Source organism: Urocitellus parryii, chromosome 8 (assembly GCF_045843805.1).
Source record: "Urocitellus parryii isolate mUroPar1 chromosome 8, mUroPar1.hap1, whole genome shotgun sequence".
NCBI classification, from domain to species: domain Eukaryota; kingdom Metazoa; phylum Chordata; class Mammalia; order Rodentia; family Sciuridae; genus Urocitellus; species Urocitellus parryii.
The window spans coordinates 91,198,995-91,223,782 of NC_135538.1; the positions used below are offsets into that span (position 1 = coordinate 91,198,995).

The 24,788-nt window shown below is 32.4% G+C and overlaps 1 protein-coding gene across 1 annotated transcript in view; it reads left to right on the top strand.

Annotated features, from left to right (window-relative positions):
- Eys (EGF-like photoreceptor maintenance factor) overlaps positions 1–24,788 on the top strand; it is a 1,574,159-nt gene that overhangs the window by 722,603 nt on the left and 826,768 nt on the right. Inside the window, 1 exon segment of the mRNA XM_077801488.1 lies at positions 24,420–24,544. Coding sequence (XP_077657614.1) covers positions 24,420–24,544 — 125 coding nt within the window.

The window sequence follows — 24,788 nt, forward strand, 5'->3', positions numbered from 1 at the left end:
TAGGCTAAAATCTGGCTGTCAGCTGGAGTTAGTTTTAGCTCCTCTCTGGGGATTGAGTCCTCTTTCATGCTTGCTGGTTGGTGGCAGAAAATGGAACTAAGGGTTCCATTTTCCTGTAAGTTGAGTGAACCCTTTCAGCACCTAAATGCCCCCTTTAGATGCTTACCACATATTCCCCACACAACAGCATGGATAGACCATTACTTTCATCCAGGGCAGACAATAGGGATCTTTCTGTCTTTTCTGTAACCACTCAGAGAAAACTTCTTTGAAGAGCTCATCTGGTTAGTTTGGGCCTACCCCAGATAATCTCTCTATTGTCATGTCATTTACCATAATTACTAATTGGTATTTCATCTCATTCACAGGATTTATGTACATGTAAGTGGGGGGACTAAAAGAATGTGGGACAGATCAGAATTCTGTCAACTATTCTCATTATTTTGTCTTTGTCTTTTAGAGGATAGTTTTAATAGAATAACTTCTTGCAATGTAAATGAAAAATTTTATGTAAGCTTTAAAATATATATTGCCAAAGTCTGATTTTAAGTTCTACAAGTTCAGTAGGGTACCTATATGGCAATACATCCTCAGTAAAAGAAATCTATTCAAATATTAAATGACAGTAGTAATAACAGTGAGAATTTTGATAAGTACTGTGATTTTTAAAATGGCATCTAATTTTGCTTAAATATAGCTTATTATAAGAAGGATTAATTAAGTTGAAGTTTGAGGTTTATTGTTCAATAATGTTTTCCTTTATTTTATTTTTTTTAAAGAGAGAGTGAGAGAGGAGAGAGAGAGAGAGAGAGAGAGAATTGTTAATATTTATTTTTTAGTTATCGGCAGACACAACATCTTTGTTGGTATGTGGTGCTGAGGATCGAACCCGGGCCGCACGCTTGCCAGGCGAGCGCGCTACCGCTTGAGCCACATCCCCAGCCCCAATGTTTTCCTTTATAATACTCATAACTTTATCCATTTTTTTCTATTTTCTATTATTCTCAGTGGTAGATTGAAGTTTTTAGGGTGTTAGCATCATTGAAACACTCTCTTGTATGTATATTGCAAATATTTTTACAAATTTGTCATTTTCCTTGAGGTTTTTCTTCTTTTTATCACTTATTCATTTTACTTCTCTCCCTCTCCACTCCTCTTCCTCTCCCTCCCTGCCCCCCATCTTTCACCTGTGATTATTCTCATTAGTTCACTTTTTAATCTAATAGCTAATTTTTAGGCCCCTAAGACAAAACATAATTTTAAAGTGAACATACAATACATGTATATATTATCAACATGAATGATTTAATTTCAGACTATAAAATAAATTATCTTTGATCTTTTCCCTTGAAACTCTTTGATCCCTTTCCAGAGTAGTTTACAGATATTAAAAGATTTACCCCTAAATACTTCAGCATTTCCTATGAATGAGAATATTTGATTTTATAATTAAAGGAAATTCTTAATAGGTAATGTCAAGCTATATAATGTTTTGTCCAATACATAGCTTTTGTTCAAATTCCATTCATCATCCCAGTAAAATTATTTTCTTTTTTCTGTCATCTCCCATTTATTATCATTATTTGCAGATTGGCCTTCTAACTCACTCATCTGAACATATCTTGGCTTTTCTAATGACCTTTGATGACTTTCTGTAGGCCAGAACAAAGTCCTTCACATAGAATTGCTCTGACCTCCAGTTTCATTTAATTTCCTATACCAGTTGACACCTCTGGAACTTCCCACCTACTTTTGCTGTATCCTTGTTTATCTCCCTTCTCTCCTGCACAGTGCAGTCATATTTTAAGAGCCAAATCATTATTAGTTCTCCATGAAGCTTCCTAGAATCTCAAAGCAGAGTAAGTTGACTTTTATGTCCAACTTGTAGATATTTCTTTTAGTTTCTTCTATATCTTGTTACCAGTAAAATTATTTTCTAGCAATTAATTCATTTCCTCTTTCCCCATCCAGGATCTATTCCTAGATTATATTTATTAGTTATATCTGCTCAGAATTTCATCAACCTTTCTTTTTCTTTTATTAATTTTTTTTTTTTTTATGTAGCAGTGGGTATTAGGTCCAGGCCCTTGAGCGTACCAGGCAAGCACTCCACTACTGAGCTACACCCCCAGTCCTCTTTTTCTTTCATGATTTCCATCTTTTAGTGAATATAAGCCATTTGTTTTGTAGAATATACTGCCCCTAGGTGTGACTCATATTTTTTACCTTTAGGAGAGACACCATGTCAATTCTTTATCAATCAGTATTTAAGTGCCTTAAGCCAGTGTGATGTATCTTGCAAATTGTGGTTGTTTTATAATGTGTCCCCACATTATCTGATAACCCTTCTACAAAAAGGCAAAGTCTCTTTCCCTTTCCTTAAACTCAGACAGACTTTTATGACTGTTGAACCAATACTAAAGCAAAAGTGATGCTAACAAGCTAGTTAGAAAGTGCCTGTAGCTTCTCCCAGTTTCTCTAAATACTCTTTCTCTGGGAATCTTTTGCTTCCATACCAGAAATGTAATGAGGATGAGACACCACCAGGAGGTGGAGAAAACAGAGATAAGGGATATGTAAAAAGTTCAGCTGTTTCATTCATCAGTTGTTGGAGTCTTCCCAGCCATGGTACCAAAAGTTGAGATGACAAGAGGGCCAGCCATTATCTAACTGCAATCATAGGCCATTTAGCTGGACCTGGTGTTACCAGATTAGTGTACAAAATAAAGGACTTCTTGTTTGGATATCTAGGCTTAACTCACTAAAAAATGCTTATAATTGTTCCCTAGTTTATAGGATAATTAATATTTTTATATCAGTTAGTAGGCAAATAATAGGAAAATAGATATTTTTTAAAAAACAATTTTTTCTTAAAATAATTGATTTGTTCATGCATGCATGAATTCAAGAAACACTTATGAACACAGATTAATTTAATAGGTAATAGAGAATCAGTAGACCCATTTTTTCCTATAAAAATGGCAAATGTCATTTGATGTAAATCCTCTGGTAAAGAAAAAATAAATAATGTTTTAAAAATAATAATAGTTGAGAGTTTTCTTTTTTAATTGAGTTTTAATATAGTTCATCATGTAATTTTATGATTATGAGAACAACAAGTATTGTCATAATGTACACACACACACACTCTTATATTAAAACTATATTTAATTTGAGAATTTTATTATTTTGGAATATTAATTTTGACCCTACTCAGTATTTCTGTTGTCTACACTCATTTATGATTTTTGATTTAGTATAACCTGATTTTGTCAGGATATGCTTTTTTAAAATTTGTTAATTAAAACAAGGCATGATATAGTGAAGAATTTTCTTTTTTTATATTTATGCATGTAAATATCCTTTTTATTTTGATGATCAAATATAATATAGATATTATATTACATTTACTGAAATAAAATTTGATACCATATTAATCAATGTGACTTCTCTGATGATATAGAATTTGTTACTGGTGGGATTACAAAAGTATCATGGATTCCGCTTACAAATACATATACATAGAATATCTCTCAATATATATGTATGCATTTATAAATGCACACACATCTAGATGCTTATATATCTCTATATACACACATGTACATATATATGTATATATATATATATATACATATACATATACACTTACATGTAGACATTCATATATACAGACTTTTAGAAACACTTGCATTCTTAATTTCAGTTGTACTATAACTGAGTAGCATTTCTATTTTTTCTGCAATTTTGTTATTCTAAACTTCCTTTAATTGCATTGCAGAGTGGGAGACTAATTCATTTAATTCAGATGTGCAGATACAGTTATTTTGTCTATAAGTGATTTAAACACCTTTCTTAGTCTCTGAGCTACTAATCAGAGGGGAAAACTATCCAATACATTTTAAAGTTTAGTCCAATTTAACAATATGAAGTGCCAATTCAGCTACTTCTTGCATTCTTTTGAATAAATATGGAAATCCTTGGTAATGTGAATCTTTCCTTGGTTCAATGTTGGATAAACTATAATTTATTCCTAGATTATGTAAATATTCTGTTTGAAGTAGCATGTATCTTACAGTTATATAGTAAATGGTATAAGACTTCAAAAAATAGAAAATAAGTAAAAAACTTTCATATTTTTATTAGCATCATTTTGATGTTCCTTCCTTTCAACAGATTTTCTTCAGGAAGAAAATCTGTTAAAAAATCTATTATAATGAGCACAGTAATCAAACAGTTCAACAGGTGTTTTTAGCATTAATAGTCTTATGAGGAATAATGCAACAGTACTTGTAAAGGATTTTCTTATAAATATTTTAATAACAATTAATCCTTTTAACTGTAACTCTCAAATACTGTAAAACGTTGACCATATTTTAGCAGAAATAGTAATATTTAAAACACACCTTTGTAATGTTTAAACAATAACAACTTGGTTTCTTTTTAAGGATATACATGCATGAAAACAAGTTTTTAAGGAAGCTTGGTGGCACATGCCTGGAATCCCAGAAGTTCAGGAGGCTGAGACAGGAGAATCCAGAGTTCAAAGCCAACCTCAATAAAAGCGAGGTGCTAAGCAACTCAGGAAGACCCTGTCTCTAAATAAAATACAAAATAGGGCTGGGGATGTGGCTCAGTGGTTGAGTGCTTCTGAATTCAATCCCTGGTACATGCCACTTCCAAAAAAAAAAAAAAAAGAAAAGAAAACAAGTTTTTATCTTAGTCATCTCAACAATGTGACTTTTATATATGATAATATAAATAACAATAAACACAACAATAATACTTTTTTATGTGGGTGATATTGGGGATAGAATCCAGAGTCTTGCACTGCCAGGTAAGTTCTGTACCACTGAGCTACATTCCTAGCCCACAATAATAGTATGTTAGGACTACAAAGAGAAGTCAGGTGTGGAGGTGCATGTGTGTAATCCTTGTGGCTCAGGAGGCGGAGGAAGGAGGATCATAACATGAAAGCAAGCCTGAGCAACTTAGCAGGGCCCTGTCTCAAAATATTAAAAAGGGGGCCTAGAGATGTGACTCAGTGATTAAGTACTCCTGGGTTCAATACTGGGAGAGAGAGAGAGAGAGAGAGAGAGAGAGAGAGAGAGAGAGAGAGAGAGAAGCTTTAAAAAAACCACTGGCTCTAAATAAAAAATAAAAGCCCCACTTTCTTTCTTTCTTTTTTTTCTTTTTTCTTTCTTTTTTTTTGAGAGAGATCTCAGTATGTTGTCCAGGCTGATCTTGAACTCTTGAACTCCTGGACTCAAGTGATCTTCCAAGAGCTAGACTCCACATCCAGCCATTATTAGGTCCTTATTTTTTGAAAGCATTCTAATAAATGAACTTTTGCATTTATTATTGAATTTGGTATATTAATTCATCCTACTAACAGACTTATGACTTTAGTTCTAATATAATCTTGAAATTATAGACAGTAAAGTTTATGGATATTTATATATAGAAAACATATGTCATTTATCAAGGTTACATAGCCAGTAATTGTCAGAGATCTTATTAATCTCTACATTATCTTTATGTGAAGAACTTCAAAACCCTAAAAGCAAGATCACACACCCTTCATATCACAAACGACAATCTCTGTTCTTTTTAAATTAAAAAATGGTCTCATGGAAAACTCCTTATGGAGTCAATTTTAGTACTATTATTACATACAGAGCTGTTCCCAGGGAGGATTCAATATTGTAATTTGTATAAAATAGTTCTACTTTAAGTTGTTTAAGTACATTATTGCAATCTTAATGCCTCTGTTTTATTTGTTGATTCAAATGCACAACTATTCTAGTGTCCATTTGTGATGTTTCATTGCTCAGATAATGATGTGTTCATTAAAAATCTCCTAATTGCTTAGTGTTCAGCCTGGGATTAAGCGGTAAAATAGGCATAAAACTTTCTATTACTTGGGTGGGAAAGAGTAGTGGCAAACAGTATTTATTCCCCCAAAGAGATCCAGCTACTTTGTGAAGGCTAGTTAATGTAAAATAATAATGCTCTGATGAATGGAGTCCTAAGTGATAATTCTAGCTATTTACTCACCAGGTGTGATTAGGGATTTTAAAAAGCAATAATAAAGCTTTGCGTAGCAAAGAATTTCTAATAGGAGTTTATACAGCTGATATTCTGCAGACTAATATATTGATTTCTCCCATTCAGTAAATATGTACTGCTTTGATTCTGATCTATTTTGCAGAGGTAAATAAATTGTGCTAAATGTGAGAAAAGCATATGAAGCATGCCTAGCAATTGCAAAGGAGAACCCAGACTAACATGTTAACTATATTATCATACATATCATATCAATTAAGGTCAGCTGAAGTCAGAAATTGGCCTGCAAAATGTATTTTTCCACACATATAGTTTCCCTGGTCCTCATCTTTTCATACCATATTTTAAATATCCAAAGTAATAGATAATATTCTATTACTTTGGATATTTGAAATGGTTAAGGATAAGTATAAATCTACTCAATATATTAGCTTTATAATAATTCTTCTGAATATACTTTCTGTGTCCAGATAGTATACATTCCTGAAAGGCACATTAAACATGAAAATAGTATACATTCTCCCATACTCATCATGATCCTGACTCACAGAATTAAGGATTTTTCTGTCTTAATTTCTCTTATTCTCTTGGTTTTTCACTCTCTCCCCTCCATCCCAATTCTTTAAAATCTTAAAATGGCAAAATGCTGTTTTAAGACTCAGCCAGTTAGATTAAAAATAATCAAATTCAATCTAATTAGAACATATATAGAACTTTTATAGGTCATAAAACTGGGATGTTTCTTAGGACACAAATTTCAAGTATAACTGGATCTATCTAGAAATTATTTTCCTATCTTTTTTATTATTTTTCTCTCTGTAACCTTTTATATATTGGTTTTATTGAAAGGTAGACTATACATATGGTGGAAAAATTGCTGTTGATAACTTCAATTATCATCTCAGGCTACAATTCAAGAAAAATTACATAGGTTGGAACCTCCAAAGCAATATTCGTATATCTAATAAAGGGAATATATGTATAAACACATGTATGTGTGTACACATATGGAATAGAGGTTTCTGGAACTAAACTGCTTGTATCAATAACTTCCACCCCTGAAAAGTATGTGGTAGGACACCCCTGTTCACATCCTACACTGCTTCACTCCCAGCACCACCCCCCACCCCTGTTCAGGACTATATGGATTGATTTCCTCAGAGGAAAAGATGTTAAACATCCAAATAGCTTTGATCCTTTATAAGTAGGATTACCACATAAACCCTGTTTGTTTGAAATAGTTCTAGTCTATGCCTGAGATTGAACTGGATTGATTAATAGTAGCATTTCCTCTACCTCTCCAAAATATATAGATTTAAATGTAAATTGTGAGTTTACAAATAAGAGCATATATATTCTCTCTGAAAAAGAAATCAGTGCATTTGGATCAACTAAGATAAGTTGAAATTTCTTTTTTTAAATTAAATCTCTTAGTGAAAGGTGCACATTTCTTCTTTCAATGTAAAGAGGATTTTAGAATTAAAATGATGATAAATGGGTAGGTTTTAGTGGTATGTTAGGTGGACAAATATTGACTCTCAGTCAAGGCAGGAATCCTGAGGACTTAAGAAGTGAACAAGGGCTGGGGATGTGGCTCAGGCGGTAGCGTGCCCGTCTGGCATGCGTGGGGCCCGGGTTCGATCCTCAGCACCACATACCAACAAAGATGTTGTGTCTGCCGAGAACTAGAAAATAAATATTAAAAAAAAAATTCTCTCTCTCTCTCTCTCTCTCTCTCTCTCTCTCTCTCTCTCTCTCTCTCCCTTCTCTCTCACTCTCTCTTTAAAAAAAAAAAAAAAGAAGTGAACAAAAATTTTCTTCACAGGCACCATTTCTTTTATTATTTCTCCAAGAAGAAGAAAACTACATATGACTAGATCATGTGGACAAAAAAATATGAACACTAGGGTACATCGTGGAATGGGTTACAAAAATTGCATGCCCTATCACCACTCACAATTGAATGTTACAGGGGAATCAAAGAAAATATCAGCTGTAAGCATAAAAAATTGTGTACCACTATGAAGAAATATAGAACATAATATATAATATTATTCAACTTCAGCTACCATAATTTAAATAATATTATCATATTTCTATTTATAAATACCTATGAAAATAAAAATCTTAACAAGATAAAAGTTAAATACAAATATATAATGAATGATATTTCAAATAAAAATGACATTATTTAAGTTGTTTTTGACTTTAACAACAACAGTAAACTGAGGCACAAACAATAGGGATTTATTGTTTTCCAAAGTAAGAAATCCAGATTCTGGGTCTATTTCAGCATCTTGTTGGTACCATTGAGAAGGCAGGATCTGTCCATATTTGTATCCTATTCATGTCTGCATTTGTGTGTGTGTGTGTGTGTGTGTGTGTGTGTGTGTGTGAGCACAATGGAACAGATTCAAGTCTCAGATCCTCATACTATATTTTTTAAAAATATAAAAAGGAGGCTGATAGTGACATCAACTGTTCTTCTGTCAAAGTGAATTCCACCCCTCACCACAATGTCTGTGTGTATGCATGTGTGTGTGTGTGTGTGTGTGTGTGTGTGTGTGTGTGATGCACCTCCAATGTTACACTGGTGTATGAAACCAATTTATTTGTCTTTCTCTTTGGACCACATAATCTGTTCATGTCCAGTAGCAAAACAATACGGATTTTAAAACGCTCTCTTGTGAAGATGTAGCTTTGAGTAATCTTCTCTACCTAGTAAGGCAGGCTTTCATTCCAGCTCAATGTAGAGATCTCATGTTGTTAACTGGAGAGGGGTGCTCAAAGTCCTAAGCTTCTGGAATAGGGCCAGTCACTTTTCTGAGCTAAGTGACCCATAGACATTTATCTGAGATGAACCACTAAATGTGCTTAGGGATTACAAAGAGCAAAAAGAAAGAATAAGAAGCTGTTTTGTTTTCATCATGCAGTGATTATTTTCTATTATTAAGTAATTAATTAATAATTATTACTAATGACTATTATTCATTCACTATATTTTTGTATGAATTCTTTTTAAAAATATTTAATTTATTTTATTTTTTAAATACATGACAGTGGAATGCATTACGATTCTTATTACACATATAGAGCACAATTTTTCATATCTCTGTATATAAAGTATGTTCACACCAATTCATGTCTTCATACATGTACTTTGAATAATGATGTCTATCACATTCTACCATTACTGCTAACCCCTACCCCTGCCCTTCCCCAGCCACCCCCTCTGCCCTGTCTAGAGTTCTTCTATTCCTCCCATGCTCCCCCTCCCAATGCCATTATGAGTCGGTCATCTTACATCAGAGAAAACATTGGGAATTTGATTTTGGGGATTGACTAACTTCACTTAGCATAATTTTCTCCAGTGCCATCCATTTACCTGTTTTTGCATGAATTCTAATCTTCCCATTAAGGACTTCTATTATGGTCTTAGATTTAAATGTCCTTTCAATTAAGGCAGATGTGGTGTACTTCGGAGGTGGTGGAACCCTTAGAAAGTGGGGTCTGGTAGAAGTAAGTTAGGTCAATGGGACTTATTCTTAAGGGAATATTTAGACCGTGGCCTCTTCCTCTTTCTCTCCTTGCTTCTCAGTCATGAGATGTTCTGTCATGATGTTCTGACGTGCCATAGCTCAAAATAACAGGGTCAAACCACCATAGAGGAAATGTCTGAAACTTTGAGCCTAAATAAACATTTATTCTTCCTTTATTTTGATTATCTCACCTATTTTATTACTGCACTGGAAAGCTGACTAGCCTCCCATAAAATGTCTTTTCATTGAAAATGCTGAAGGGTTTTTAATTAATGGTATGTTCATTTTATAACTAAGCTTCTATTCTACTTTTATGATCTGTGTAGTGACAATAGGGAGAGTATTTATATAATGCTAATAATTAAGCATAATGAAAAGCCATGAAATTGAATAAGAGATTTGTATTTACATATAATATTAGTACTTGAAAATGGAAATGCCTATAAAGGCTCTAAAAATAATAATTTACATAATTTCCTAGGAACTTTAAAAAGTTTTTTGACATATTTTTTTTAAATCTGCCTTTATTTAAAAACTTGTCATATCTTTGTTTTTCCTGCATATGACCATATTCCTAGAATTCTTCTTCCGGAGATAATAAAGGTAAAATGAGGCTGGCAGGGGGTGCAATTTATATAATATTCATCCTTATATAAAGATAATGTTAGGATAGACACACACAGAGGGAATAGCACATGAAAACACAGGGAGAAGGTGGCCGGCTGCAAGCCAAGAAGACTGGCCTTAGATAAACTAACCTGCAAATGCCTTTACCTTGGATATCCATCTTCTTGAATTTTGAGAAAACAACCAGTCTGTGGCTCTTCATTGTGGGTAGCACTAGAAAACTGTTTGAAAGGAAAAGAAGAGAACAAAAAAGTAATGACTGAAACAACCAAGAAAAATAAGACATTATTGGGGCTATGGATGTGGCTCAAGCGGTAAGGCACTCGCCTGGCATGCGCGGGGCGCTGGGTTTGATCCTCAGCACCACATAAAAATAAAATAGAGATGTTGTGTCCACCGAAAACTGAAAAATAAATATTAAAAAATTCTCTCTCTCTCTCTTAAAAAAAGCAATATGTTATTAAAGACAGAATAAGTGGCTTGAAAATGATGATAATATGACATCATGAAAGCATTTTGTAGCAAACTAGGAAACCCTGCACCAGGTTACTCATACCCTTTGAATTATGCTCAAGAATCATTCCTTGAAATGCAGAGCATTTTATTATTTTAGACTGTGGTTTTAAACCTTCCATTATTAAATGTGATAGATGGTGTCAAGAAGGATTCTTTGACCTGGAGTAACAACAGTTTTAAAACAACACACTCCAAAACAAGCTAGATGATCTGTTCTTTCTACAGTCTTCCAAAGAATGAATATAGGCAAATGTTAAAAATTAAAAGAACATGAAAATTGGAGAGAACATACCTGAGCCAAGTAAGAGCTGTTATGCTGCTATGTGTGTGTGTATATAAGTGTGTGTCCAGGTGCATGGTATTTTATATATCTTAATAATTATAAAGGTGACATTTTTCATTGATTGATTTTAGTAAATGCTTAATTTACTGATTTGTGTTAAGTTTTAAGCACAGATTATATTCTCACTATTTTAGAGATGATATTTAGAGATAATAGTCACAGCTTTTTCAGTGGAGTCACATATAGTTCTCTATAATGAAACACTATTATAAGAAGCACCAAAATCTCTAAATTAATGTTTATTTCCTGTTCTTGGCTCAGAAAGACCTGTGAGTTTTCCAAGTGAGTATACACAAAGTCCAAAACATTTTGTGTATGTTTAACACTGTTGTTTCAGAAATTAAAGGATTGATATTTAAAATATTAAGCAGCATAATGCCTGCAGTGCCATTCTTGTTTTTTTCAATTGACAGAATCCTACGCTTCTTATGGTTAAGTGGTAATCATTGTGTATATGTACCGTACTTTCTTTATCCATTCATCATTGATACACACTTTGGTTATTTCAAATTTCAGGCTATTGTGAATAGTGCTTCAATAAACATGGGATTTCAGAAGTCTCTTTGACATACTGATTTCATTTCCTCTGGAATAACAATTTTCTTATACAAAATAAGCCAGGCACAGAAAGAGCACTACCATGTGATTTCATTCACATACAGAATCTAAAAAGTTCATCTCCTAGAAGTAGAGAGTAGAGTAGTAGTTACCAGAGGCTGAGAGAGCTGGAGAAAGATGGATCTAGTGATAGGTTGATCAATGGGACTATTTTAAAAATATGTAGAAGAAATAAGTTCTGGTGTTCCTTGCAAAACAGAGTGACTATAGGAAATGATAATGTACTGTACAACTCAAAAAAAAAAAGCAGAAATGTTTTTAGATATTTTAACCACAAAGGAATTATTGGTGTTTGAGGAGATATATTTACCATAATTCAAACACTACACAATGTATACGTGAATTGAAATAGCACAAGGTGTCTTGTAAATATGTGTAACTTCAATGAATCATTACAAAAATTAAATATTAAGTACTTTTTTTCAGAATGCACTTTTACACATTTGAAATTTCTGTATTTAAATGAGCAGATTTGTCTAAGCTTGATAGCTTGTCTGGAGTAGTTGGAATTTATTTTCAGTTCTTGGATCCCTGGGAGATCAGTATATATGGAACCATTAGTGTGCCTTTTGAGTAACCAATGTATTCTGAAATTCCAGACTATTTGGTGTGGGCTGTGGCCTTTCATCTTAAGACAATCTGGACCACCAGGTTTCGCAGGGCCCAGTTGCTCTCAGAGGCCATCTTGACCTCCATGATTCCATGATGAAGAGAGATGTGCCTGACTTTTACTTGTTTCTGCTAAAAATCACACTTCAGTTTTCCCTGCATATTTCTTCCTGCCTGTGGGGTGTGTTCTTTTAGGGAACCCAAAGGAAGGGGATTCTATCCCTCTGTGGTATCACTTCCACCCCAATTCAGCTTCCCAGATGGCACTCAACACATCACTACCTTGAGGACTGTAATACTGGCCTCTCAGGATACCTGCCCTTGCATGGACTCTAACCAGCATATCCCATGCCCCTCTTGGCCCTCCTCAGCCTGCTTCACATTTTTACTCTTATGTGGTCCACCCTCTTGCCAAGGCCCAGCGACCGCTAATTTGTTACAGTATGTCTTTGCTAGTTCTGGCCAGAGCTCAGGCCCCACACTAAGCAGTGAGCTTGAGCAATCAATCAGTGTGTACATGAGATGCTTAGTATAAAGTGACCACCCCACACATGGCAGGAACTATCTCTTATTTTCTCTATATATGTCAAACACAAATTCTTTCATCTAGATTCAACTGTCCCTATTCTTAAATGTTTTGTAGATGTTTATGAATTCAATACTGAAGGTACTCCTCCAAAATCATATTCTTAGAAACCTGAAATCAAATAATTAAAATTGAGTAGATAAAACTAAGTATTTTATAGGAAATTTCTCCTAAAATTATTTTAATATGTAAGCAGATATATTCCTAATCACTTATGTTTTGCAATATTGCATGGATTCTATTAGAAGTTATTCAGTAAAAAAAGAAAATATTTTATTGCATAGTTATTGCATAGCTATAATTACAGAGTTCATGGCCTATTTCTCAGTAACCTCTATAAGTTATATATGACTCTACTATATGAATCAGCATTTATAATTGGAGCTTGAATGGTTTTTCCTTTGCAAATTATCTCCTAATAACAAATATATTTGATAAGAAAAATTATAATCAGGAAATATTCAGTTTTGTAAGAAAAAGTGGCTATCAGAGTAGTAAATCAGTATTTGAATACTATAATTGAAGCTATGGATAATCTTTTGAGAGATCCAAATCATCAGTATATAAATAATGCCAAAGGGATATCTTTGAGTCCACTTTATGATCTAATTCATTAATTATGAACTGATTAAGATATGAGGAGCCAGTCAGTTCTTTCAGTCACTTCCATTCTTTCATGAAGAATTATAGAAGTCAGACTTCTTTTATATTGGAGTGTTCCTCACCATGTTGGGTATATTAGAGGCATGTTTGTTTAATAAAAACTAAAAGAATTTCTGATTTATTTTATTCTATGTTGAACTAATATATACATATATATGATGAGTTAGATATTAAATATGTATATACCATTTGAAATTTAGCTTAAAACTAAACTCCAAAAAATAGTAATTATAAAGAAGTACCTAGAAATATGCATCTTATTTCTCTGCTACATTTTCTAATAAGATGAAATAAAAATTCAATGTAATGATACAGAGTTCTATATATCTAAAAATAGAAAATAAAGAAGTGTAATAATTTTCAAAATACCTATTATATTATTATGTATGAGAGATCTTTATTCCCCTAACTAACCACTATTTCATGGTAATTTTTAAAATCCTGCTGTTATTATTGTGCAAAAATTAAAAATTATTGCTTTTAATATTAATCTCAATGTAAATATGACTTGTAATCAAATACTACATACCTGTTGAGGAACTGGGAATAAGTCCTAACTGACAGAAAAACGCAATGTAAATTAAGAGGAAATAAAGGTAAGAGTAAAATAAAAGATGCTTTTAAGTGCTCATAAAATGGATTAGAATACTCATGGTTCATTTCTGTTTTTCAGATTGTCATAAAATGAATGAAAGGATTAGCAAAAGATACTGTAGGTGATTATAATAACAAGATGACATATGCTTCTTAAAAATATTTTTGGTTCAATTTAGTTCTTGTCTGATAGTAGAACTGTTGAAAATCTCAATAAGTTTCTTTATGTGTTCTTTGATATATATAAAAAATGCGAATAACTCCTTGGTGGTTATCTTCTACAATTCAAGGCCTAGAAAATGTGGACATTGTAAATAAACAAAACTCTTAAAAGCTTTCATCAGAAACATCTTCTATATCAAAGATATAGAAGGTAAGGATTTGAACTGGCTCTTTCCATGAGGAGTACCATTGTTTTCAACAAAATTTTGTAAAATTGTGCCTACCATAAATTTTTTTTTAATTTAGACTCAGATCAGATAAAAAGCTCCAATTACCAGATAACTAGAATGTTATTGATCTTGCATTGTATTTTGATGGTTTTCAAAACTGTATAAATTACCCTGAAGAGTACATAGTGCATAGCTAGAAAAATTGAACTACCATTAACTTCACAATATTTGTGTGCTGACTAGAATAGAGTAATATAATGTAAATTTGTACACTTTCTTAGTAATTGAAATTTTTTTACTTGTGATGACAAAAGAGTGATAATACAAAATGTAACACAAGTTATAATATATTGAGATAAATTTCATTGTCCAGTTTGGTCCTGAGTATTGGTATCTGATCTCGCAAAAATAACCCCTAGAATAGCAGTTAATTTTCTTATATATCAAATGTTTTAGTCTTAAAAGTGGAATTTAGAAAAATAAATCCCTCTAAAAAAGAACTTAATATAGTTTGCATTAAATTCCGTCCCTCAATTTTTTCAGATGTTAGTCAACACACAAAGCACAGTGGGGCTCCATATGTGGCCTGGGGAACAGACACTTCTGATGTGTTTCTTCCCATCTCAGCTGTTATACAGCTCTCAAACATACCAACACTGCCCTACCTCAGCAGCCTCTATTTTCATGTCTCAGAGCTTCTTGGAAACTAAGGAGTTTTTCAAGGTACACTCACAGAATAGCCCCTTACAGACTTACCCAGAATCTGGGTATGTTAATGGCCTGGGGGCACCTCTTAAATAATAGGGAACAAGAGTTCTCCACAGGTCTTCCATAGGCCCTCAATTTGCATAAATTATCTACTGATAGTAATAAATAATCCCCTCAAATTCAGTGGCTTAATACAAGAAGCATTTATTCTTACTGTTTCTGTGGGTCAGGAATTTAAAAATGGCTTTTCTGGCTGGTTCCAGCTCCAGACTTTTTATGAGGTTGCAATTAGGATGCCAATTGAGTGACAGTCATATGGAGCCTTGTAAAGGGCCTGAAAGATCCTTTTCATAGCTAGCTCATGTGGCTTTTAACCAGAGGTTGTGATTCTTTTTCAGAAGGGTCTTCCCGTGATATTACTTGAGTGTCTTCCTAACATGTCAGTGAACTTGCCTAAGAGATCAAAGAAAGAAAGAGGAAGCCTGATGTCCCTCATATCATTTATTAGAAATGAGTCACCAAGATCAGTGCAGTGGTGCATGCCTGGAATCCCAGAAGCTTAGGAGGCTGAGGCAAGAGGAACAAAATTTCAAAGCCATCCTTAGCAACTTAGCAAGGCCCTAAAGAATTTTAAAAAAGAAAAGGATGGGGATGTATGTAGTTCAGTGGTTAAGTGCCTGGTACCTAAAAAAAGAACAACAACAACAACAAAAAGCCCAAGTGAATCCTACCCTAAATGACACAGTAAGTAGTCTTCACATTTTTAAAAAATACAATAGATGCAAAAATTACACAGTTGTCCTGAACCCTAATTCCCACAGTGGCACACTGATAAATAATGCACACTTAATTCATTTTCAATTCTTTTCTATTTCATTCTTTCTACTCCTTCACTTCTACTTATTTGGATTACCTCCTAAAAAAAATTAAAACCTAAAATTAAATTTTAAAAAAACTGCATGAAGTCTCTGTCTCAGTTTCTGCATAGGGAACATTCCAAACCAAAACAATATACCACTGTAAAATTTAAATTGTTTCAGGATCAAAAGTTAAAGCAACATTTTTTTTTTTTTGGAAACTAGTATGAAACAGCATATATAATAAGAATTTTAAGTGTCATTCATTTGGAGCCACTGAGAAAGTCACGATGTCATTCCTTTTTTATCTAAATTATTTTATTTGTTCATATATAGTTTAACAGGTGTTAAAACAGTGTATTAAACAATACTCTGATTTGTAGTCTTAAGAAACTTAGATTTATATTATAATAATTGCCTTATAAGAATATTCTTCTCCTAATCTGAATGCATGATTAATAATAATGACAGTAGAATTATTCAGGATTAAAGTTAAAATGTTAAATTAGAAATAATAGTCTTTAAGAAATATAATTGAGGAAATACTGATAAAAGTACCTGTTTTACATATCAATTTTAATTACACTGTATGAAATTTATTGTAGGCTATAAAAATTAAATTATACATTTGAAAAGACTGTAATATTTGGATTCCATTCTATCATAATTTCTGCAACAAATCAATCAAATGCTTTCAAAATATCTATGTTTATTAAAATTTGGAGGCTATAATAAGCTCTAGTGAATAGTGCATAAAATATTGAGAGGAATAATAATTACCTTGATTGTTGTTTAGCACTATATTGAACAACAACCAAGGCATCCTAGTCAGGTCAATGACTGAGTATTTGCTGTTGTGTCTGTAACTTATCAACCTGGTGTTTGTGTGTTGTTTTCTCCAGAGATCTGGAAGTTTATAATATTGAAATATTTATAGAAACAATAAGAAAAATTTAAAGTGAATGTAATAAATCCATGACAGGTAACATGAAGGATAAATATAAGTAAAAACCTATGGAATACCTTGACCTCAATAAATTCATCATTTTAGTTTCAGTTTGATTCTGCAGTGTATCATCTATCACCAAGAAGAGATCAGGGAATGGTGATAAGAGGCCTGCAAAATGGTTGCATATTGTTTTGTTTTGCCTGTGGATATTCCCTGGAATTGTAGCTATTTACATGAAAACAAAACAAAAATTCAAAAAAATGCACATTTTTTTTTCTCAAACACAGATAAATAAACTTAAACACAAGTTATATCTAAGGTATGTGGATTCATAATAGGAAGCTCCTCATTAAAGATTAATTATTCTTAGTTACCTATAAAGTAACCATCTAATATTCAGACAGGTATGTTTCATATTTAATTATATTCTAATAAAATGCACATTATAGACATTAACTAATTATCTGGAAGAGAAGTTGCACAGAATATCTCTAAGTATTTAAATACTGTATGAAGTGAGGTGTTTTGTGTGTGTGTATATGGGTGTAACACTTGTTAATCATTCTAATTTGAGAATTATTGGCTGCAGCAAAATTCCTAATAATGAACAAACACTTAGCTTCTGAGAATTTAGAGTTCATGTTTTTAAAGTTGAAGCTTGTCATGAGGTTTCGTCCTTGAAAATATTTAACTGTATCCTATTCAATTATATTACCAAAGCCAAATAAATGACATTAGATATTGCAACTGTACACGTTAATCTAAGGTAAATATTTCAAAGGCAAAGAAGAATTAGTGATTGTATGGAAGTTGAGTTAAGTACCATTTAAGTTAAGATGTTACTCAACAAAAGTAAAAAAAAAATTCTGAATAGAATTGCTTATGTAGAAGAGAATTTCAATTTCCAAAGTCTTATTATTCTTTCTCATCCAATCATATAATGCCAGACACTATTTTTCATTTAGCATATTGTCTGAAAAATTTCTTCATTATAAGTCTCATAATTTAACTTGATAAATGAGCCAAGTGGGAGTTTTGGTGTGGTGGAATCCACGGAGCTGTCCATGGAGAGCAAGATGAGTAGGACTTATGAATTGTGATTTACCTTTAAGAAAGAGGGACACATTAAGAAGGTAAAGGAAAAGAAATACCACAATGTTGGTTTAAATAAATGTGAAATTAAAGAGAATACCAAAGCAACAGTGTAAATAACAATAATATTGAATATACAGGAAGAATACAGGGAAGAGGTGGTGACTGACAGAGTCTTATAAGAAAGAATCCAAGACAGTGGGTCATGAAAATAACTACATAACCTACTAAATGATTATTTTTGCAAGTATTCAGAACAGGTGGCAAAGTAGTATTTTCTCATTTGAAGAATCATTCTACAGTGGGTGCTGCCTCTTATAATAACACTTTAAACTAATTTATTGGTATCAATAACCCAATGCAAGTGTGATATTGGGTCTCTCAGAAACTTATTAAATAGTTTTTATAAGGTAAGTTTTCAATGTTTCGTTGTTTAAATTGCAATGCTTCAAAATAAATTGGAGTTTTATGTCCTTTTTTCCAGTATTGCAGAGCGAGTCTTGTATTAAAAATCCAGTGTGAACAATACAGAGTTTTCCTAGAAAACTAAACATAAAGCTACCATATAATCCAGTAATCCAGCTACTGGGTATATTTTAAAAGTTAATGAAATTGGTATGTCAAGGATATATCTGTCCTCCCACATTTCTTTCAGCACTATGTATAAGAGCCAAGTTATATAGTCAAATTAAGTGTCAACTGACAGATGAATGAATAAAGAAAATAAATACATGCGTACATACACAATGAAATACACATACTATTTCCTTTGGACTCATCCATGGCAACATGAATGAGTCTAAAGGAAATAAAGGAGCAATGACCTCACTCATATATGGAATCTAAAAACATTGATCCCACAAAAGGTGAAAGTAGAATAGTGTTCAGACTGGGGATATTATTTTTATCTGTCAAATGTTCTATTAAAAGTTAACAAATATGCATGGGACTAAACTGCATATGATATTAATATATATAGCTAATTTTTTCCATATGTTATGTCATGCTATAAATATTTTTTGTGGAATGTAAGATTATAAACTTATATGCAATTCTGTTTGTATAAGGATTTTCAAAATGTTTTCTCCATTCAAGCTAAGAATGTAAACATCATATCAACTTACATGACAAAGTAAAATTTAACATTAAAATATTAAAAAGGAAATCTTAAGATCTTTGCAAATAATAAGATTGACTGTGTTTATGCCTAGATTGAGTAAGGGGAGTCCAGGCCAGGAAATCAGGATTGATCTAATACTCATAAAGTATTCAGTGCAATACATTAGACTAGCTGTTGGTTGAGATAAAAATATGATTAAATCAATCATTAGCATACCATATATTATTTGGTCAATATGACTATATCATCAGATCAACAGATGAATAAAAAAATCATATGATTATATTAATTGATGCAAAAAAAATCATTTGATAAATTCAATGCCCACTCATGATAAAAACTGTCAAAAAAAAAAACCTCGAAAAAAAGGAGCCACCATAATGCATTAAAGCTACATATAAAAATACAACTGATAATGCTTAATTATTAAAAACTAAACTCTTTATCCATAAAATTAGGAACAAGCATTTCCCTAATGCTATTAAACATGTTACTAGAAGCCCCACTCAATAAGACAAGAAAAAGAAATAAAAGGTACAGAGATTGAGTTATCTTTATTCACACATGTAATAATTGTCTTGGTAGAATACCTCAGAAAATCTATTATTTGTTAAATCTACTATTTGGTTTAACAAACTGCAAAGCTTGTATAGCAAGCTTTCAGGATATGAAATCAATATATAAGTGAATAGCTTTCCAACAAAGAACATTGGAATACTGACATGAAAAAAGCAAAGAAAAAATTCCATTTAAAATAGCAGTCTTCCAAAATTTAAACACTTAGATGTACATATTATAAAATTTGTATAATAACTGCTTTTGGAAAATTACAAAATACTGATGAGAAAAATCTAAGTTCTTAGTCAGTAGTGACATATTCCTTGTTTATGACATGGAAGACTCAGTAATGTTAAGATGTCATTTCTTCCCAACTTGATTTATAGGTTCAATGCAATCCCACTCAAAATTCCATAAATATTCACTACACACACATTAAAATTATTTACTTTACATTCTAAAAATGTATAGCAAACACATAACACCACTATAACCATGAGAATATCAAATAAGCCTAAAATGTAGAGCAGTATAGAGGAGTGAAAGTCAAGGAATTATGAGAAGCTTAGAGTTTAGAGAAGTCAAAGGAGACATGGCAACGGATTGCACTGTATTCTAATAGGATACTGGAATGGAAAAACTAAACAAAAAATCATTAGAACCAGTTATGATGATATATGACTATAATCCCAACCATTTGGGTTGCTGTGGCAGCAGGACCTCAAGTTGGAGGTAAGCTTCAGAAACTTAGAATTCTGTCCTCAAAAAAAAAAAAAAAAAGCTGGGGATACAGTGATGGAACTCAATGTTTAAGCACCCCTGGGTTCAATCCTCAGTACAAAAGAAAAAGGATATTAGATAAAAAAAACTAAGCAAAATCACATATATTGAACTTAGTTAATAATAACATAGCAACATTATTAGATTATTATATAATATTAATATTTTATTATATCACATGTAACAAATACCATTTAATTATTTGTGGCAAGTATACAATATTAATGTAAGATGATAGTGATAAGAGAAATTGAGTGTGCAATACATGGGACTTTCATATTTCCATTGAAAATTTTCTGTAAATCTGGAATTATTCCAAAATAAAAAAGTGTATTCAACAATTTTTAACACGACTTCCTTAAAAATCACTATAAAGTATGTAGTCTTTCCCTTAGCAGTGGAAATTAAAAGCGATAATAACATTGATGATAGATTAAGAATGTGAACCAATGGGTATTTAATATAATGCTGGCAAGTATCTAAATTGAAAATGTATTTAAAACACTTTATGATATTAAAGGTACAGCACAAACACAAACACACACACACACACACACACAAATTATTAAAAAAAGAGTCATGAATTTGCCTCAAAAAGGCAAATCTCATGAATTCAATTTTACTATAAAGTGAAGGAGGTTCACCATTACAGTGGCAATTCAATATTTAAGATTTCATCTCTTTTTTGCACAATAAGCTCATAAATTCATACAGAGTTAAAATTAGTCTTATGATTTATTCTCAGGAAAGAGTCACATTCAGAATGAATCTAGGAGAGTAGGGTCACTAATTGATTCTTTAATAATTACCTAGATTTAATGAGGTAGGACCAGTTGCATTGGAACATAGTACTGCATTGTTACATCACCCAAGCAAGTATTCTGTGAGTATCTATCAAAATCAAAGAATTGCTTGATTTCACACATGATGACTACAGTATGTGGAAAAAACTTATACTTCCTGGTTTTAAAGTTTGCATTTGTAATTTGGTAGTTCTTGTAACCTTTGTAAAGTTATTTATTGTAAATAAATTTTCAGTAAACATTATCTATACTAAAAACTATGATCGAATAATATATAATAATCAAACCCCTATTTATTAATTTATATAATAAGCACCACAAGCACCATTAAGACCGGTCTTGCACTATATTTCATTTATTCAGTTCTATTTGCAGTTTCTGGGTTGATTCACACTATTCTTAATCTCACTTTTTCATATTCTCTTAGCCATGCTGGAATGCATCTCTCTAAATTCAGATTGTAGTATATATCATATCACTGCATTTGCTATTTGTCCATTTTTCTAACTAGGCTGGGTGTGTTTCTTTAAAACAGACACTCAGCTTTACTTTTCTGTGTATCTCAAGCATTCATAACAGATCTGTCATGGCATAGGTACTATGTAAATGTGTGAATATTGCTTATGAACACTGTATTTTAGTCAGTGTTTGTGGATCCTCTATCAGGTCTAGGACTGTGATTTGACAACTGGCATTTTTGTGATTTATATAAAATTATTCTTTAAAGATAACAATATGATAGCATTAATGTCATTTCATATATTGATTTCCTAGGGATGACATAGGTAATTACCATAAACTTGATACCTTAAAGCAGTAGAAACATATATGCTCTATGAATGATATTCTGACTGGGGAGAGAGAGAGCATCTCAATGCAATATTGAATTGCATTTTCCTGATGGATGAAGATGTTGAACATTTGTACTTTGTTTATTAGTTTGTTTCTGGTACTGGGGATTCAACCTAGGATTACTCTACCATTGAACTGCATCCCTAACTTTATTATTTTATTTTTATTGTTTTAATTTTTTTAGACGTTGATGGATCTCTTTATTTTAGCCATATATTTAGATGTGGTGCTGAGAATAAAACCCAGTGCCTCACACATGCTAGGCAATTGCTTTATCACTGAGTCACAACCCCAAACCCTTTATTTTTATTTTACTTTGGAGACAGGATCTTGTTAAGTTGTTGAGGCTGACCTTGTTAAGTTGTTGAGGCTGACCTTGTTAAGTTGTTGAGGCTGACCTTGAACTTACACCCTCTTCCCTCAGCTTCCTAAGACATTGGGATCCCAGGGCTTTACCACCTTGGCAGGCTGTACTTCTTTCGAAAAATGTCTGCTCAATTCTTTTGCCTATTGATTTTTTTCTTTTACGTTTAAGTTTTGTCTTGTTAGTTGTTTTATTTTTTTTAATACATATTCTGGATATTAATGGTCTTTCAGAAGAGTAGCTGGAAAGGATTTCCTGTTCTTTGGGCTTTCTACTTACTTGGTTGGTTCCTTTGTTTGGCAGTTTGATGCAGCCCCATTTGTTGATTCTTGCTATTATTTCCTGATCTTTTGGAGTCCCATTCAGGAAGGTATTGCTGTGCCTGTGTCTTGACTTGTTTTCATTGTGTTTTCTTCATCTTACATTTTCAAAGTTTTGGGTCTGACATTTAAGCATAATGAGGGAAAACATGCTATATTTGTCTTTCTGTGTGTCTGGATTATTTTGCTTTGCTTATCCATATGGATATCCATTTCCACCCATTTTCCTGCAAATGGCATGATTTTATTTTTCTTTATGACTGAATAATACTTCATTGTATGTATTACCACACTTTCTACCCATCCATCTTGATAGGTACCTACACTAATTCCATAACTTGGTTATTGTGAATTAAGTCATAATAAACATAGGTATTCAGGTATCTCTATACTACAATAACTTTAATTCCTTTGGATATACACTAGTTATGATATAGGTAGATCATATGTGGTATACTATTTTGAGTCTTTTGAGGAACCTCCATCCTGACTTCCATAGTATAATTTATATTACCACCAATAATGTGTAAGGTTTCCTCTTCACCTGAATCTTAGCCACCATTCATTGTAAAAAATTCAGAACAATGAAGAAAGAAATGAAGAAGATACTGGAAGATGGAAAAACCTCCCATATTCATTGATTAACAGAATTATTATTATTAAAATGTCATATTACTGAAAGCTTGGTAGAAAAAAATGAAACTGGGTTACTCACCATTGTGAAAATTGAAATAAAAAAGATTCAAAGTGTAGGCAAGGCTATACTTCCTCTGAAGGTTCTAGAGGAAATTCTTCCAGCACTTAAGTAGTCTGTGTGTTCCTTAACTTGGGGCTATATACCTCTACTCTGCCTCCATCTGCACATGGCCTCCTCCCTTTTGTTTCTCTGTATCTCTTCTTCTAAGGACTCATCATTGGATTTAAAGCCCACTGAATTAATACAGAATGATCTCATCTCAAGATGCTTAATTACCTCTGCAAAAATCCTTTTTCCAAATAACATTATGTTCAGAGTTACTGGGGTCATAGTACTTGGACCTGTTTTGGGGGGTTCAAAATTCTATGCATCATACTATCGTGACACAGATCACTAGCTACATTTTGTTGGATCTCTAAAAACATATTTGAATGAGGGAATTGCAGGAGATATTGCTCATATAATATATATATATATATATATATATATATATGTGTGTGTGTGTGTGTGTGTGTGTGTGTGATATATAGAGAGAGCTCATATGCTATATATATGTATGTATAAATGTTAGGGTCTGTAAACAAGTCAAGATGGCGCCTGGCATTTGCTGGCGTTACTTCACAAACCACACCCTCTGGCAAAATGCCAGGCGCCATCTTGACTTGTTTACAGACCCTAACATATAGATATATTGCTCATATAATATATAGACATATATATGTGTATATATATATATATATATTTTCTTTTCACTGTTCTTCCTTAGATGCCTTCCTGGATTTTCTGGTCAATTTTGTGAAGATAATATAAATGAATGTACTTCATTACCATGTCTACATGAGGCAATCTGTGAAGATCTTATCAATGGATACATTTGCAAATGTCAACAAGGTAATTATTAAAAATATTAAGTATAAAATGAATGAATGTTTAATATGTATGTTAGTATACAGATGTATATGTGTACATAGTACAGTTTTAACAGTAGACTTCATCAATAGTTTTACTGACTACCAACCAGGTTCTAAGCAATCCCTGTGCTTAAAAAATGTGAAATGAATGTTCTGACACTGGAAAGCAATCACTTAGGCTGTCAGAAGGAATGGATTTTTTGAATTTATATAAGCTTCAGATT